This window comes from Rattus norvegicus, chromosome 9, assembly GCF_036323735.1.
Source record: "Rattus norvegicus strain BN/NHsdMcwi chromosome 9, GRCr8, whole genome shotgun sequence".
Lineage (NCBI taxonomy): Eukaryota > Metazoa > Chordata > Mammalia > Rodentia > Muridae > Rattus > Rattus norvegicus.
The window spans coordinates 110,443,572-110,463,347 of NC_086027.1; the positions used below are offsets into that span (position 1 = coordinate 110,443,572).

The 19,776-nt window shown below is 42.5% G+C and overlaps 1 protein-coding gene across 6 annotated transcripts in view; it reads right to left on the minus strand.

The window, feature by feature from the left end:
• Nucleotides 1–19,776, minus strand: part of Fbxl17 (F-box and leucine-rich repeat protein 17) — a 438,576-nt gene that overhangs the window by 215,963 nt on the left and 202,837 nt on the right. The window contains exons 7-8 of one of the 6 annotated variants that reach the window (XM_039083778.2): nt 14,359–14,619; nt 1,434–14,274 (exon numbers count right to left, since the gene is read on the minus strand). The exons of 4 other annotated variants lie outside the window; for them this stretch is intronic. In XM_039083778.2, the coding sequence (XP_038939706.1) occupies nt 14,379–14,619 (241 nt within the window). In that variant the 3' untranslated portion in view covers nt 1,434–14,274; nt 14,359–14,378. Of the gene's footprint in view, nt 1–1,433; nt 14,620–19,776 lie in introns of those variants that run through there. One more of the 6 variants, XM_063267329.1, reaches the window with a different exon arrangement.

The following is a 19,776-nucleotide window of genomic DNA, read 5'->3' on the forward strand; positions in this document are numbered from 1 at the left end:
ACTGAGGCTCATAAAAGTCAAGATCTACTCAGGATGCCTCAAGCAGAAAGGAGCCAGCCAGAACTCAAAGCCAGTGCTAACTTCAGGGTTTCTTTCTCTCTCCCCTTAACTAACAAACCTACTAAAATACACACCAGAGCACAACTGAGGGTTGAATATCGCTGACGAGGCTGACTGGGGTCAGCCTTAGCTTTGGCAGGCATCGGACAGAGAGCAGGGAAGCTTGATTGCTGTGTGGATTTACTACTTTCCTTGGCTGCGCTCAAACCATCAAACCATCAAACCATCCTCTGCCCCTCTCTCTAGCTCCCTAAAAACCTTGGGGTTTTTAGGTTTGTTTTTCTTTTCCTTTTTTGTTTTGTTTGTTTTAGCTGAAAACTGAATTGAGGCCCTGGCAAGTTTTGTACCATTGAGATAAATCCCTGACCCCTTTGCCTAGCTGGGAAAGGAGTGTGGAGACCATCCTCTTGGAGAGAACAATGACCTCAGATTATCCACAACTAAGTGAAATTCTTCATTCTGCCTTCAGTTCTTTTCTGTTGGCCTCTGGTTTGTAAGAGTCCCTCTTTAAGTGGCCCTTTCTCTCACCCGCATGCAACTGCCAATCATCCACTCCTGTCCTACTTAGTAAAGAATGCATCAAGTGGGAGATAAGAAATATTTGTAGAGTTCTGAGCGCAGATCTTCAAAACAAAGCAACAGTGAAATTTTCTACAGTCATTGTAATGACAAAATATTAAGTTATCTTTATAGCCAGAATTCTGCTATATTGAACAGTGCCTTGCCTCCCACCCCCCTCCTTTGAAATTAAGGAAAAAGCAATGACCCAGAAAACTTTTACAAATTATGTGTTACCTGGTTCTGGGATAAAATAAGCTTGGGAAAGTACTTAGCACCTGAAACGCTCTGCTCAGCCGCAATGTCACGGACCATCTCAGGAACAGAGTGTGTGTGTGTCAAGACATCTGACTCCTCTCCGCAGCCCCACACTGATTGGGCAGTAAATGCTACTGGCTAAGTCCTCAAAAACACACGTTAAATCCAACCACCTGCCATGATCTTTTCCCCACAACCACAGTTCACATTATGGCCACCTCCCTACAACTGTGCCAGTCGCCCACTTCTCTGCTCCCATCCTTCCGCCAATGCTAGCTGCTCACAGGAGAGCTAATCTTTCGGGATGTACGGTGGGCACATGTCCCAAGTGATGTATCCTAAATCATAATCCTAAATAATACTTGGGAGAGGTACATCAGACTATGCCTCGGTCCATCGTGATTTTCATCCAACCTATGATGTCCAAAATAACCCTGACAGGACAGGATGGAAACAGAATTCTCTTCACCAGCTCTGCTCTGGCTACAAATACTCCTTTCTGGGTCTGCCTGGTATGCTCTGTTTCACAGATGTAGTTAGTGCCTGGTGTTTCCTCATTTATATACATGGCTTACTCCTTCCCCTTACCTACTGCCACCTCTTCCGGGAAGGGCAGCTTCACCATGGAGAAGACGCCAACCTACACTCCTCAACTGCACACCCTATCCCTATATTCACAGTGACCTTTGCTCACACTCCCTGGTCCTAACCACCGTTCTTGCTTGCTCACTTACATCATTTACTGGATGGTGACCCAGACGCTGGGTCTCTATTTGCCTGCTGAGCTAGCTACAGTGCTAAGGGTAGGAAGGTTACAAGGTATTTGCTGAATAAATGCATCACTATTCAGATGAACTCAATGAAAGTCCTCAGAAACTTATGAAGTACTGCTGAGCTCCATGGATCAGTCATTCGTATAGCCTCTGAGTTGAGTATCTAAAATGTCTGAAGGGTGATAGACGAACCGAGGAATGAGTGTGATCACAACATTTTCAGATAAAAACTGGATCCTTGTGTTTAAACAAAGAGGAGTAAAGGTCTGTAAAAGCTTAACATAACACTGAGGTTCTCCTACTGCAACAGACAACCTCATAAATGGTTTCCAGTCTTCATTACCAAGTGGAGCTCTCCTTAGAAATCTAGGTCTATGACTTGAAGCCAGACGCGTTATAGGACATATCATCATTCTGTTTGCTTACCCTAAAGACACATCTTCCACAAAGTAAGAGGCACGAGAGGTGAACAGCACTGATGGAAAGAGAGAAGAGAGCAAAGAACACTGGAGGGGCTGATGGCTTCAGAATGTACTTCCACAAATATGGCGCCTTAACATCTGAGCAATCGCCAACCGTCGAGGGCATCTCTGGGTTTCCTCACCCAGTTCTGACCTGGGCTGTGGTGAGAAGAGCACACCTATCTCCAGAGAATGCAGGAACTCGAATCTCTGAAGATACAGGGACACCAAAAGAGATTCTGAATAAAAAGGGCCCCTAAGTTGGTAACCAATGGCCACGCCTCCTTTCCACACAACTCCATGCCATCCTCTTCTTCATCAAGCCCAGCATTAGAAAGACACACTGGCTTTCCAGTTTCATCAGGCCTTCATTTTGAGGGCTGCTGTATTGAGTAAAACTGAAAGAACTTTTCTCTTGTTAACCTATCTCTTGTCAAAGATCCTCACCTATAAACAAGAAAAAATTTACTTCACCTACAAAGTAGAGTACTTCTCTTACTTCCATGCCTCTCGGGCATGCAATACTAGTCAACTACAATTCCATATACACCTAATAAAACAAATTATATGAAAACAATAACATATGATCGAAATGTATGATTTTGCCATACCTTTAACATTGCTACTACATTTATAACAATCACCCTCACGATACTCAGTTCATTAAGCCCACGGTCACAGTGGTGGGAGTGGGGGAAGAACCCACGCACTCTGTTGAAACCATAGAAAAAAGCATTTCTTGTTTCACGTCAAAGATTTTTGTCTAACGGGCTTTCATGTGGTAGATTTAAAGGCTTTATTGTCCTCCGACCTATAGGCAGGAAGGCGTGACTGGTCCACCCGCTCTGATGGTGAGGCCCTAGGAAGGCCGGCTCCCCACGCTGGCCATCAAGCAGGGCTCCCGCTGCTCTGTCAGATCATTCATTCACTTGCTTTAAAATTCATACAAGAAAAACCACTTGATCCACGAACACCCAGCCAGAACCTGAAACATTCTTTGAATTAATCTCTTATATGATCCTTTCTTTGAACTAAAATTGAAATAAATTCTTCAATAATACATATTTGTTTTAAATACAGAAAACATGTATATTAATAATCAAAAATAGAATAAAAGAGTATTTCCAAGTGGAGAATGTCAGAAACTTCTCAAATAGATACTAATGAAAATGATTATAGTTTATTAGAGCTGTTATTAACAAAAAAAGAAACCTATGAAGTAACACACACATTTATAATCACTTGATGGTGCGAATTAGATTCCAATTGATGAGTCCTTTACCAAGTTTGTCACAGATAACTGCTTCAACACAGCTCCTGTTAGCACGTTCACTTCCACACAGGGTAAGAAGGCGCAGGGTTAACTAATTTCTCTTCTCGAAATCTGAATAATGTAGTTTTTCCCAAGTATTTTCACTTTCTTGTTAAAGGATTTGTTATTTTTGATGAGAACAGTCATCAATTCTGTATTGGTTTTCTAGCCTTTCATAGTATTTTATTACGCTATAAGTAGCAGGTTTGGGCCTAAAAGGTATTAGTGCCACTACTGACTATACTTAATCATTTAAGGAGAACAATCCTTCCTCCTGTTAATTAAAGTGAGCTTTTATGTTTCCTTTTATCAGTAAGTAGTTAGCAAATGTGCCTGCTGCTGGGAACCTCAGAGCCTGGACCCTCTCCCTTCTCCCTGAGCACAGAGAAGACGGCACACTCAGCAGGGCCCAGAGGGGCTCGCTCTGGGACAAAGGCAACAAGAAATCCCCAACAAGTGCGGTCCTGACCCCTTTTCTTTTGCTTCAGATCCAGCTGAGCAGCAAAAACTGCTTGAAATTCAGCAATCACATTTCTCACTGTTCCAGAATGACCTATTTCGCACTAGAATGAACCAGTGAATTCATACATATAAATAACTACCTGCAAACACTGGGCTTCAAAATATGAACAGAAATAAGGCAAAAAAATAATATAAAAGGAAAGACAGCAGTAAAAAAAGAGAGTGAAAAGAGGGGAATTTTTTAAGGTTTGATTAAATCAGTATTTTTCAACTTTTTGATAGAATAGTGAAGAAATAAACAAGATTATGTAACAGATATTAATGCTACAGTAAGGAACTTTAGAATTTTCTGTAAACATACATGTGACGGTGCATGCAAATACAGTCTCTATTTCAGAGTATCCCTAACATGAATGTCCATAAACTTCCTTTTCTTGAAAACTAAATGAAAATACGTTGTTAGCATTTCTGAATAGAACATGCCTACAAACTAATGAGTGGATACTTTATCCATAATATGTATTGACTGATTTCCAATTATATGTGAAATTTGCAAACCACAACCTTCCTAAAACTTTCTGATCCCTTAAAAGAAGTGGTTCCCCCTTTTTTTTTTTTTTTCAATCTCCCAGTAATACAGAAATGGACACACCAGCATTCTCACCTGGCTGTGCGGCCAGTCACCACATATCACTATTTCCAATGTGGAAGGGACTAACAAATTGTGACCACGAAATAAACTCTGAAGCAACATTTGCCAACAAGTTCATAACTTAAACAGGCCCGATGCTTGCAGACCAAACGTGTGGCTCACACTAACGTTGGGGCATAAACCTGTTATCAGTGAACAAAAGTGGTGCAGGCAGAGATCTCAGAGAGGCAAACAGCTGAAGAGTTCACTTAAGTAAAACACTCACTGACTCGGGGGTTCCAGCACTGCCAAGGATGAGATGTCAGCCTGTCAATCTCAGCTGAGGGTAAGAATGTTCGCTAGACACGGTAGCTCTGAGATACCTAAGCTGACACTCTGTGTATATACAACAAGTTCAACCACCGCACAGACTTGAAAAACAGTCCTCTTGGGATGACTGTAGTTTCTTAAGTTTTGTGTGCGGTGTATGGAGGATGGGAGAAAATATGAACAGTGATAATAACAGAAGTCAGTCAAGGAGAGTGAGAAACATAGACAGGGGAAATTAAAAATATCTCCAACATGAAATGTTAGCCTCAGAAGCAAGACAGACACTGAGACAGCCTCTGAAGGGTAGGCTGTCCCTGGAGGCTTATGCCCACAGACTGAGACTCTAATCAAAGGGCTTTTTTAACGCTTTGGAAAAAAACTTCTGTGGAAATGTTTTTACACGTGGAAAGTGTTTACCCAAATCACTCTATCAGTATTTCCTCATTCTGCATCCACCCTGTACGAAACGACAGTATTTCCAGTCCATAAGGAACCTGTATGCAGCTGCTTTGAAAAACTGATTTTAAAAAAAAGTACAACAAAATTGAGAAATATGCAAATCAATATATTTTAACTTTTGATTTTACAGCTTTTGTAAATAAAAGGTACTTATGCTTCTTAATGTCGTCTATATGTCTTCCGTTACAGAAGCAGACTCGTGGGGTAGGTGTGCACTTTACAGCAAGCCTGTGCCTCAGAGTCTAAGATCTGGCCTTGGACGCACTCGCAGTAACACAGGAGGAAGCACTTCCCAGGGCTGCTTCTCCATTAAAATAAAATGTGCCTGGTTTACACACTGCAACACCCCAAATTTCACACTTATGGATTTACTGTGAGTAGTAGAGATCTGTTTTTCTCTTAAATTCGATGTCTTAAGTGAGCTCCTTATGTTGACTCCTTAAAAGTCATTTTCTCCAGTTTCCAAATTATTATAAATTCAGTATGACATCAAGCATAAATCATCGTTTATATTACTGAATGTTGTTACTGAAAGACAATTAGGTACACATCACTAGTGTCTGATTGAAACAAACTAGGCAAGAAAATAATATTATAGCCAATAACAAGAAATAAAGCTGTATGTTCACTGGCCCCTGCTTCCTGTGATGGCGTTGGTCGCTGAGTGACTTTTATATTCTCCTCTATGGACATTTGCTTTTCTTTTTCTTTAAGATTGATCTATTTATTATATATAAATACATTGTACCTGTCTTCAGACACACCAGAAGAGGGCATCAGATCCCATTACAGATGGTTGGGAGCTGTCATGTGGGTTGCTAGGATTTGAACTCAGGACTCTTGGAAGAGCATCAGTGCTCTTAACTGCTGAGCCACCTCTCCAGCCTGACACTTGATTTTCATCAGAAATACTTTCAAAGGTGTGAAATTCCTCCTGAGACTGGGTGGGGCACACAGAGGCTTGGCACATTACAGATGCATGGATGGGGCTTGGCTGGCTTGACAAGCAGAGGCAGGCTACCGAATGCTAATCACAGCGCTACATCGACTCCCCACACTTGAATCCTTACAGTAAACATAGTGATCATTGACTTTGATACTACATCATTTTTTAATACTGCGCTCAAGCTGTTGGATAGAATTTCATGTCCTAAACCCAGACAGTCACAGTAAATGACAAACATGTTGCAGATTTCTTTTCTGCTCTGGAATACTAAAAGGTGCCCTAATCTCACACAGAGAAACAGTGGGGGAAAAAGAAGTCGGTTTAACCTAGAATGTACTTATCTAGGGGGAAGGAGATCATCATCCCTGAGTATTTTCCCATGGCCTGGTGATTGGCCGATGAGGACGCATGAGGAAGAGCGGAGTATGCTGTTATAAAGCGTCCTGAGCCGTCTGCGGTCTCAGGGTACAAAGCCCTGACAAGACAGTAAGCACCCAAGGTCCATAAACAAGATGGCTGCTCTTCCTGGTACCAAGAGTAGAACATCAAGGTTCGTGCTACAGGGGAGAGAAATCTAGGGAAAATATGAGTGTTATTTATTGAATTCTAAGCCTAGATTGTTTTCAAAATCTGATAGTTCTATATATTGGCATACGTTTATTTATAATAAGTTATAACATTTTGATTTACTCACTTAAACCAGCACGTACACATCAGCACTAGATCACTGCTTCCTACCTCTCCCAGGGCTCATTACACACGTGTGTTGTGGACTAATAGGAAGGGAAAAGACCCGCGCAGGGGGAGCTCAGCCCGAGTTGTTAGAGAAAAGGTGGCACGGAGACAGATTCTTTCCACAGCTCTCTAGTTGTAAGGAAAAAGGAGGAGAGGAAATCTTAGGCTCTGCATTTTTAGCATTATTTCTTTGAGCAGTTCTATAAGTTTATAGATGACATCAGTAAAAATGAGTAAGGTAAAAAGGAAAAACTGAGGTTGTCAGAGACACAGAGAGGCCTCAGAGAGTAAACAAGCTTTCCAGATTCCAGATGAAAAAGCACCGCAAACCACCTTCCAGGACCCTATCTGTTTATTGTTACGCTACAGAAACACTGGCTTAAAACTTAGGAATACACCAAAGTTTGTTGTTTTTTTTTTTTTCTGGGGGTGGGGGGAGATGGAAAGAGAGAAACCAAATTTAAAATAAAAATGACAGTCTAAAAAAAAAAAAAAAAAAGAAAAGAAAAACTGAAAAACTGGCCTAGAAAAAGTTTTCCTTAACCAACAACGGGAGGAAGGGGGAGGGGGAATAAACGAAAAGCCAACCGAGTGCAGGTAAAGAAAATATGACGATGATCATAACGAGGACCACTGAGCCTGCTTGGCTAATCAGTACAGATGTGCATCCAGGAGAGGAGAGTCGGGGTAGGTAAAGGAACTCACAGGGGTTAGAGAGCTCCATAAATGCAAACCGGACAATCAAACAGAGTTTTAAAAGGCCAAGGCCAGAGTAATGAACTGAAGGAGGCGTGATCCAGTTTTCAAGAAAAAGTTATGAAATGAAAAAATGCTATACGCTAGGAAGGGCTTCAGGTAGAGCCACTGTGGGATCCGCCAAGCCACTGCATGCCTAGTTTAAATGCCAGCATGGTAACCCCCAATACCTGTCAGGTAAGCAACCCTGCCACCTCAAAGAGAGAAGGAAAACATACAAAGTCCACATGTGGATCAAAACAATAGCTTTCACACGCTCGATAAAGCTAGGAGATGCTCTGATGATTGTGATGTTTTAAACATTTAAGAGGAATTTGACATATTAGGAAATCTGATGCTCTGGGTTTCTGTTAACTTAAAATACTTAAGCTGACTAATTGTAATCTTGATGTTTTGATCTGAAATATTTAAGAGCAGTTTTTAAACTAATCTGTAGAGAAATTTTAATTCAGCAGCATGGCTTCTCTGGCAAAGGGATCCCATTCTGAGACCTGCCAGGTCTGTGTGCTCTGGCTGGAACACAGACACACCTTTAACCCCTCTGGCTGGATGCAGGCAGGCCCTTGGTACACAACTTTAAAGTAAAATTAGTTTGTAGAAGGAAGGGGCCATATTTAAAAGTGAAGTCTAACTGAGGTGCAGACAAAGTGATGCATCAGAGGAAGATCTGACAGAAAGGGACAGACAGGATATGCCCGCCTGTCATGACAACAGCACAGGAAAGAGAAGCCATTTAAGATCAGTACAGGTGAGACTGTCAGTCAGTCAGTCAGTGCGGTTCCTGCAGTGCAGCTGAGTTTATTTGTGAGTTCTGTTCAGTTTGTACAGTTCATGTAGTGTAGCTCAGCCAAGGTAGTTGAAGCATAAAAGAAGCCAAAGATTAGAACAGATTGTCAGAGTTAATTGAAGATAAGCAGAGCAATTCAGTGAGAAGCTGAGAGTAAGTCAAATTGAATCAGTCAGGTGGGAGGGGAGTTTGGACCAGCCAGCCAGAGTTCAGAAAGCCAGAAAGGGTGTAATATTCCGCAGTAAGCCTGAGACAACATTTACAAGTGAATAAAAGTTACTTTTACACTACGCTGATATGCACTGTTTGATGATGTCCGAGTAAAGCAGGAGTGCTTGGAGAGATTTCTGTTAGGTATAGAAGGCTGTTTTGTGAGGCACTATCAGAGTTTTAAAAAATTAAACATGTTAGTAAGGCTTAGTTTGAAATAGAAATAAATTGTGGGAAAATGGCTAATTAAGGTCAAAGTCTGTCATAACTAGATAGCATCTGGGCTTGATACAATATGGGCAACCCCCTTCACTAGCAGGGTTTCTCCTTCTCTGACCTTGCATGTGGAATTCTAAGCATTACATAAGCCTCTACCTAGGGAATGTCACATAACCTCAATTAGATTACAGGATCAGTTTCCTTTCTCCTTCCTGGTAAAACCTGTTCCCTAGCACCCGAGATTCCTGAAATGCTTCCCCACGCTAACGAGGCATTCCAGGTACTCTGAATCCCCAGCCAATGACCTTTGCCCATCCAGGATGTTCCTGCCCTCTTTCCCCAAAAACCTTGTAAGCATTGAGTGGCTCTAAGTAAACTGATCTACCTCCTGATAGCTGGACCCAGATTGTTCATCCCCTGTATGTACTCACAGGGCTTCCAAACCTCCTGTCTGACATCCCACTGACCTCATGGATCATATGGCCAGTGATACACGGGAGGGGGGAGCCACAAAAAATAAATTTCATCAATATGAAAATGGAATGAAATGCTTAGGGGAATTCAGAACTGTGTAAAGTAATTTGATCAGTCTTGAAGAAATAGAAATGTTTTAAATATAACTCCAAATAAATATATTAACAAATAATATAAGCTTTGTAAACTCGACTTAAAGGCTTATAAATATCCAGCTTTATGATTCAAAATATTATTAATTATGATGCTGGAACGTAATGATTATGATACTTATCTCATATAACAAAGGCCCTTAAAGATTAAAAGTCCAACTGAGTCTGTGGATATACTAATTTCTTCAATCAAGAGATTAGCATAATTTAAGAGATAAGAAATTTTGAAAGATAATCATCAGCAAGCCTGAGCTATTCATGCTTTCCATGAAAAAGAATAAATGTAATCTGGAAGAAAAATTTAAAAGTTGGCTAATATGATGGCCCTTAGAAATTCCCAGATTCATTACTAAGAGTTTGTAAGAAGTCATATAATTAGAAAAAAGGTTTCACTTGTCTGATTTCAATAATCAGAAATTTTAACACTCATCCACATCTTGCAGAACAGAAGATGTTACCGAGAACAGCTTGGAAGCTGCTGTAGCAGACAGCTGTGGTCAGATCCTTTGGAAGCTGCTGTAGCAGACAGCTGTGGTCAGATCCTTTGGAAGCTGCTGTAGCAGACAGCTGTGGTCAGATCCTTTGGAAGCTGCTGTAGCAGACAGCTGTGGTCAGATCCTTTGGAAGCTGCTGTAGCAGACAGCTGTGGTCAGATCCTTTGGAAGCTGCTGTAGCAGACAGCTGTGGTCAGATCCTTTGGAAGCTGCTGTAGCAGACAGCTGTGGTCAGATCCTTTGGAAGCTGCTGTAGCAGACAGCTGTGGTCAGATCCTTTGCAGGATGATGGGCACCTTAACTAATGGAAACAGCTACAGGTGACAGACACTTGCATTAGTTTGTACCACACAGCACCTGGCAAACTGGCTACCTAAAGAAGTTGGGACAGTGTGCCATGACATTTCCAGGGTCTAAAGACTATCTGCACCTTCCTCAGAATCATACTAAAGCCTTTCCTCTTAAAACCCCAGACACACACATGGACTGCACGAATGAATGAACTCCCGAGCTTCCAAATCTCTATCTCTAATCCCAGCTTCTGTCACTGAGTTTCGATGCCTCACCCATCGACATGAACTTCAAGTTGAACATGTCCAAAGCTGAGTTCATTCTTATCCAAAAAATGATAATCTCCAACTTTCTAACAAGTTTCATTTTCTTGGGTGCTTTAGCCAAAAAAAAATCAGATGAAGTTCTAGAATCGCAAATACCCAGGTCTCACATTACTAATATTAAAAACCATCCTAATGGCCCTCGAGTGCTGCTTTTTCACGCTCGTGTTTATTTTCCAATGCCATCGTTTTTTCTGCAACACTGCCACCACCAATAGCCAGACGTCCTGGTCCACACCTCTCCCTCAGACGTCCTGGTCCGCACCTCTCCCTCAGTCGTGCAGGTGCTCGAGTCTTTAACTGACTCTGTTAGACACCAGAGGCTTTACCTTTGTGTCATTTGTTTGCATTCTAGCTGAGATCCCTTGAAATGGTCCCTCTTCTATCTCAGGAGCTATCTCTGATCCCAAACTCCAAATTTAAGCTGTAAGGCAAACACACCCAATATCTTGCACTTTCTAACATGCAAAGATCATTCAGATCTGTCTTTAAGGTATGTTTTCCTTATATGAACGCCCTTGTTATTCTCTTCTTCCAAAGAAACTCTTCATACCTTCTATTGTTTCCTGGTTTTTCTGTGTTGCATATGAATTCTGCACATACTATAAATTCAAAGAGCACATGTGTTATGAAAGAAAATATTCTAGGACTGTGATTTTCCTGATTTATATATTAATATCTTCAACAACTCACTGAGTTAATGGATTTTATGAAGCAAGTCTCTCAGGTAAATGGAAAAGAAGACATAAGTATACATAAATTCAAGAGTGACATTCTAGCCAACCCTATCATTCTTGTTAAGTGCCCAGGGTGAAAACTGCACCAGGTCAAATGGGAAGACCCTGCCTGACCCTGGTGTGGATAATCAGGTCCTGGGGTTGTGCCTGGGGACAACTCTAGTCCCAAATCACCAAGCTTATTCTATGCAGAGGCTGGAATAAATTAAGCACTTAGGGGAATGGAGACTGCTCTTCTCCCCAGGAGAACCAGGGCTCTATGAGCAGGTCATAGTACCTGCCTTGGGCATGTCAGGTGTCCAGCCAGCTGTGAAGTCTTCCTAGCCTTTCTCAGTTGGAAGCAGCTTAATAGGGCCCATTGTTAACACTGAGAAAGCAGGACCCTCGACTTCAGGAAGAGTTCATTCTCTTCTCACCAAAGACTAAGTGAAGAAACTTCTGGAATACGGACATAACAGGATTAACAATATTACATCATTCATATTTTTGTCAATTAAATAAAAACACCTAATACTCTAATGAAGAAGCATAGTCCAGTAAGTTGTTTCTTGGATTAAACATTGTATAGAAAGCTCTAGGTAATGAAGCAAAGCCAGCATGGCCTATTTATTTTGAAATTAATTGATCCCCTCCATTATAATAAAAAACGTGACCAAACTTTAATAAAATATTATTGTGTGACCAGGTTTCCATGGTATTAATGATATCCAGGAAACAGAGAAATTTGAAGAGGCCACTGACTCCATGCATGGCTTGATCGGGTCCTGGCTGGAGCTGGTTCTAACTGCGCACCTGTCGTTAAGCCTCTGTATTGTCAGCATATGCTGCACGGTGCTATCAGTGTTGGTTTTACAATTAACATTCGTGTACCCTTCATCTCCGTCCAAAAGCAATGGGGTAGATGAGGGTGGCTGACTTGAGAACAGCGTCTTAATGCTTCCCCGGGATAGAGGAGGGGAGAAACTGCCCCCTTCCAGTCCCTCAGCTTTTTGGAACAAAGAGATTGATCAGCAGTGCTGTGCCAGCCTACAGGGCTGGATAAGCAGATGAGTGCTCAGTTCATACAAAGAACACAGCTACGACCTTCACAGCTTTATGAACTTGTGTTTCTTCAAAAATGGCATTGCCATAAATTTGGTAAGTTTAGCCTATCCACCGATGCGTTTATGTTTGATTTTTTTAAGGTATACAGAAATGTTCTCCTACTTGGGGGTCAGTTTTTAAATAAAGTTTTGATTATTGAGGGAAAGAAACAACCTTAAAAGATTGAAACTTAACTGAAATAAGCCCAGCTTAAATTCAAATGCTAAAACATCCCATGGTATTCTAGGTGAGTTACGTCGAATAAAACCATGTGCTTAATCTCACCTCTGTACAGTATGCTTCAAATCTGGCCACCGCATTTATTGACTAAGATATTTTGTGGAAGAGAATAAAAAAATTTGATTGCATACCATAAAGAGCAGCCCGGTGGACGGGCATGTGTGCTCGGGGTTCTGAACTCTCAAGAACAACCGGGATGCTCTCAGTTGCTATAGCCTAGCATCCACACGGCTCTGGGTTTAGTCTTTAGCACAGTCAAAAACTAAGATCCCTAAATCACAGTAACAAAGAGAAAAATAAACCTCTAAGATAACCATCTCATCCAAAAGCTTCCTCAATGTATCCTTAAAGCTTCGGATGGCATCTGAGGCACGATGGCACTCAGGTGATGAAAGAGTAAATCTAGCATTACCACAACTGTCATCGTCTTTAAAATGAGAGCATAAACCATAACAAAAACCAAGCCTGGGAGGTTAAGAGATTAAAGGATTTGAACTGAGCTCTCCATGGTTAAAGTTTCTAAATGAATGCAGTACCTTACCAAGAGGACCTGCTTGGGGCAGGGCTACAGCTCACGGGTACACCTGTCCATTCACGACGACCTGGGCTCACTTCCCAGTATGACAAAAGAAATTTTTACTAATGGTGCTTTAATGACAGAATGTCAGAAGTGACCATGAATACACACATTCCACCCCACACACGAAGCTCTGAATGCCACGGACACCACGGAAGGCTGTCTTTCTAAGCTATGTGTAAGTAGTTCACATAGAATCATGAAAGGCTGTCTTTCTAAGTTAGAAGTAAGTAGTTTACATACATTTTAGGAAGACTTACCATACAAATGAAAATAGCCACATGAATTAGTAGATGAAAAATGTGTTTGCACATTAAAAGCCGCCTTTCTCTCTCCTCTTCCTATCTCCCTACACTGTATGAAGATGTGTCTCTGCCCTTTCTTGCCTGCCTAAGTGCCATCTGACTGGTTAAACTAAAAAGCCTATGATCTATCATAGCAAATGGCAAAATAGTAAGGTGGGGCTTCTGGGCAGAGAGAAGGGAACTCTGGGAAAGAGAGAGACATGAGAGATTTGCCACCCAGACTTGGAGGAAATGGGAAACTGAGGAAAGGCAAGGTAATTAACTAGCCATGTGACAGACATAAAATGGTATAACTGGGCTAGCCTAAGTTAAGAGCTAGTAGGAGAGCAAGCCTAAGTGTCTTCTTAAATTTTTCTAAACATACTTTTATTAACGGTTCTTAAAAGCTTTAACCGCCCCCCTTCTACCCCACCACCCACCAGAGTTGGTGTTAAAGCAAAGTTATTAGAATATGGGGGAAATAGGCCTGTTCAGGGATTGTTCTTTGGAGCAAATTCAATCTGGGTTGTCAGGAAATCAGCAGCTCAGTTCACAGGAGTCAGCAGGGGCAGCTCGATCCACTCACAAACACTTCACGACTCTCCCAGCAGTCCAGTTGGTACAGTCGGGATTGCAACCAGGAATCAGCAGCAGGGCACTACCTAGCAGAGACAGCCAGGCCTAATCGGTCTGAGTCAGCAGAAGCCAGAATCAGGGAGGACGCCAGGAGAAGGCCTCTGCCTTACCTCTCTCAAAGAAGTGAAGATCAGCGAAGATGAAGATGTGAGACCAAGACGCGGTGCAAGCCTCCCACCACTGTCCCTTTGGTCCTGCTTATACCATTTAGACTCCTACAAACATCACGGGTCCTCCCACAGCTCTGGCCTGAATCCAGGGAAGTGCACGAAGCCGCCAGGTCACCTCCAGAAGTTCTTTGGCACGTTCCTTCTCGTGACATCATCCCAAGTGGAGACCAGCAACTCAACGTAAGTGGAACTAGTGCACACCTGTCCTCAGTGAAGAACAGAGAAGCAGAGCAAAGCAAGCCTCTGTCACGTGGTCGTTCACGTGTTTGATTAGCAAAACATCCTTTCGCCTGTGTCCGCCTCAGGAAAACCCCTTCACATGTCTGCCCCAGCAAAACACTATCTGACACAACTGACTTTCTGAAGAAATCAAGAGTTTGCACTTCTCTTAAGCTAAGGCCAAATGTAGTGTAACTAAATATAGGCCTCTGTGTCATTTGGGAACTGGGGTGAGCAAAGAAAGGCCCACAGTTATACCCTCCCTTCCTCCTTTGTGACAGGGTCTCCCTATGAAATGCATGCCAGCCTCGAACTACTGAGCACCTGTATCAGCTTTCCGAGTACTGGGATTATAAAAATGTGCCTCCGAGCGAGCCCAGCGCCTCAAGTTACCTAAAGATGCCGAAAGACGGTAATTTACTGCTCTGTAGTTTTACCTGTCCTCATCTGAAACGTCTACATCTCTCTGGATAACCCCAACCCCACCCACTGGAAGAAGGATGGAGTCAAATCAGTAAATACTAAGACTGTCCTTGAAAGGCAATGGCATACTATTCTCTAATTACAAAGTCATATTTTGAAAATATATCAGTTCTGTAGGATAAAAACATTAACAGCATAATAGCAAGTTCTTAAATTAACTTTGTATGCAGTAAGTACCACACTATACTGAATAGTGCATATCATCAATTACAATTTTATATTGTTCATATTATTTATAAAATGATACCTTAGGAAGATATACACACACACACACACACACACACACAAAGTCTCTGCAGTAGGCACTATCTTTGTCTCCATTTTTAGATAAAAGGAAATTGGAACATACAAGAGTTAAATACCTAGCAAACAGTACTGGTTCGTAAAATGACTAATTTGTAAAGAGCCGAGATTCACATTCGGTCTGTATGCTGACCATGCCATTGGTAACCGCACCGCACTTCATGTCGGTAGTTTTGCAGGGAAAGCTCTCGAGGTAGGTGCAGGTCTCATTCCTGATGCGAAGGTCGGGACTTTGGCATACTTTGAAAAGTCTACTTTTAATTTTCCCTAAAAGATCCACCTAAAATGTTTTAAGGACTAAGACCACAGGACTAAGAAGGAAAGAAACAGTATCAGAAACCTTTACCGAGACATTCCTGATAGGAACTTGACATTTCAAACCTACCAGCTTTTACGACAGATATGTGCGATATCACGGAGGAAACGGAAGTAACAATGTTCATGAGGCCCACGGCAGCACGCGTTAGAGAAAACGGCCACCCCACTCCTTAGGGCTCAGTCTAGGCGCATGGCAGAGAACACACGGAGCCGCTGTTCCCAGCATGGCCTCTGGTTCCTGGCTGTAGGGCTACCTCGCTCATCAGCCCCACGTTCTGCTCTGGGGCAGCTGGTTCTGGCACACCTAACCCTGACCTTAATTCATGGCCAAAGATCGGGGCTGAGGGGCTCATGCTTCATGCTTCTCCCCTGCCATTCAGATTTCACCCTCTCAGTTACTGCGGTCACGAGTCCCTAACTCACCAAACTGCAGCTTTTAAGGAAAGATTTTTTTCGTGGTGGTTGTGGCCCTTGTGTGCATGTGTTTGGGTAAAAATTGTAATTTTTTCCCTTTTATAACTGTCACCATACAGTTCCTAAAGCTCCTTCTTCAGGAAAGTTGAGACACTAAGGCTATTGAACGGGGGTGGGGGGAGGGTTGTTCTCTAGGAACTGCTGATATGCATCTATGTTCGAATAGCGTTCCTTCCTTCCTTCCACATAGGCAACGCCACAGGAATAGCATGAACCTCTCTTGAGGACGAGGGGACAGACGGACCTTCAGGACAGCAATGATGTCTCATTCACACACAGAACAAACTTATAAATAGATGTCACCGGGGCACGAAAACATGCCCATTTGATGACTTTAATGCAGACTAACTACTTTCCAGGACTTTCTCTTAAAAAAAAAAAGTATATTGTTTTACTTGGCAATGGAGGAAATCAAGAACCTATTTTCCCTACATGCTCAGTTGAAGTCCGTCTTCATACACAAACACCGCGTCCTTGTCCTTGTGTCCCACTGCACATGTGGTTCTCCTGGGTCAGGCCTACAGAACACACACTCCTCTGCTCCCATTTGAAATCACATTAAAAGGACAAGACAGGTCATCGCAGAGGCTGTCTGAGTATCCGGTGAAGGATCCCCTCACGCGTCCATCCGACGCTGACGTTACTAAACTGCCCTACAAAGGGATGAACTGTGCCTTCGCCGTGCTCATGCCATGTCTTCTAAAAGTTCTTCTAACCTCTCGTACGGTAAGTGCTGCAGATTTGTCTTAGACACTGGGTATTAAGTCAGACGGAGGCTGACCGTCAGCTACTCATGACAAGAGGCACCCATACTAACCACCACATGACTCCGTGTTTAGCACAGGGGTTTATAATCCATGAGGCGAATCAGCCAAGGAGCAGGAAAATTCCATTTCAGTTCCGAGCATGCGCACTTCCTGGGCTTTCACCTTGCCTTACTATTAAATTCCTCTAAGCAGCGACTTCTTCCTGTGTAAAGGAATAAGGCAGACAGCATAAACTCTGCCGTCCCTCAATGTTGGAAAACTCTACACCTAAGCTAATTAGTGTGAATTTTAAGAACAGACATGATTACAGGCACTTAGGCCCTGCAGTGACTAAAACCGCATACTACGGTGAATAACGGCTACTGAAAAACATTTCGCTTTGGCTCAAAATGCTGCACATTATTAAGAATGCTATCCAGCTACTGAGCAAGTACCTGTACACTGAAAATATTTTTACAGCAAGCATAAACAGTTTGACAGTAATTTGTATCATTCTCACGGGAAAATAACTCCTCCAATCTCATCTTTCTAGTCTGTGTAGCAGTGCCAATTTATAGGCATATAAAATTTGAAATCTCTTCTGTGCATCAATTATAACTTACGCAGCTCCCTGAGCAGCATTTAAAAAGCAAGGAAGTGCAAACAATATTCCGCTTGCTGACATGGTAAAAAATTTAGCTAACATTGCGTTAGAACTTCACAATTTAACTGCAATCAAAGACCCTCTTTTTGAGAAAAGAATGCAACTAAGGTACTAGGTTGGGTGTGTATGTTGGGGTCGGGGGTAAATCCCATATCCTACAAACCTGTACCTGTAATTATCTGGTTTGCCACCTAAGCCAAAGGGCTAGGAGGTAAGAGGCAGCTGTCAATCATGCCCTCCTAGATTCCTAGGTACCAGAAGATGCAAAACGCCTACATTCTATTTTTTTTTAAACAGACACGTTTCAATCTACAAACAATAAGAGAAATAAAATGTAACACGGGAACCATAAACGACCTTGATCCTTAGGTTAGTTCCTGCCTGGAATAGTCAGAAAGAGAGATGAGATCTGTGTAAAATAAACTGAAAATTTGTGAAAGTTCCTAAAGAATCAATAAAAGGAAATCAAAAGGCAAATAGCACATGCTAATTTGCATTTAACTTAGGGGGGAAAAACCTTCTGGAGGAGGCATTCAGAAATTATGTGCAACTCTAGAACTCACTGGGGGGACAGAGTCTGCAGGCGGTAATGCCATGCAGCCGGGTGTAATGGACTAGGGTAGGTTTTTAGGCTATACTAAGACATTCTGGTTGATGTTCACATATAACATTCTTTAATGTAGCCACAGCCTGGTCCAAGTTTATGCATGTGAGGAGAGGATCCTTTCTAAACTGGGTGACCTAACATATTATGTTATCATTCAAACGATACTTAAAACCCAAATGAGAAACTAGGTTTTCTTTGTCCAAACATGATCTTTTGTTTCCCTGAGGCACAAGGCCAAGTGAAACACCACCTGTCTGTTCTCATAGTCGAAAGGCCCGAAGTCAACATAAACTCTGAAAGCCCACAAGTATAGAAATCCTATTTCTCTACTCCCTAATTTTAGATGGCTCTGATGGAATGGGGTTGTGAGAATTTCCCCACAGCAATCATGGCAGTGACAAGAGATGCAGAGGAAAGCAGCTTCTGGCCAGCTGGAGACCAGAGATAGTACAAGGGAGGGAGCAGTGCTAACGGGGCATGCTTGACCACAGTGCACAGCATAATTTAGCTTCTAATTTGATCAGTTCAGAAATCAGGTTGAGGGGGGTCCCTTGGGCCCCTAGGCTAGAACTTGGCATGGGAGATATCCGCCTGAGGGCAGGTTTTCTTAGGGACTATTTGGGGGTTCTGTAGGGTGAGGCAAGGTAAGATTCCTTCACATCTCTCTTCGCATTCAAGATTCAGCCTCCTATGTTAGACCACTGAGTATTCTTTAGAATGTAGCTAATAAATAAACCCAAAATCTTCACCCAATTTAAATTGGACTATATTTGCTTCAGATTGAGAGTGATTTTTTAATAACTTTCTAGGTGGCTATACCACTAGAAGAAACTGCTGGGTTGTATTTTTGCCAACAGACGTGGGTAAGTGCGTGTGGTGCGTGTGTGTGTGTGTGTGTGTGTGTGTGTGTGTGTGTGTACATCACTGATTCTTATATATAGCCATGGGCCAGCTGCAGGCCTATTTCCTAAGTCAGAGGAAGAGTGCTGCCAGCTTTACAGTCAAGGCACAGCATTGTGCATCACAGGGTTAGCATGGTCTGGGGCTCATGCAAATAACAAAAATAGTAGTCGTAAGAAGTCACTGAGACCTTATGATCCACCTCAATGTTCTCAGATCAGATTTATAAACATGGAGGGAGTCTACTTCAGTTCAGCAGAAGTCTGTGAGTGCCTAATACCTTCACACCAGTGTAGTTCTGGTCTTATTCTCTCCGTATTAAAGCTTGCTATCACGTGTTCTCTTTACTTGCTAACTTTCTTACACTAACAGATGAGCAGAAGCAAATACAAAGGGTTACCTTTTGGGCTGCATCCTCCTGGGGTTCAAGCCAAGGCTACAGTGAGGCCACTGATGGGTCTCTAGCAATGAGTACACCATGATGGGGGTGCTGCCAGCATGCTGTGTAAACTCTGACAGGGACACTAGCTGTGCTGGTGAGCGGAAGGCAGAGCAGGACAACACCAGAAATGAGCTGCAGAGGTTACTAAGACCTTATGGATGGCTGCCCTGAGGACAGGGAGGCTCCCAGAGTCCTGGAGTGG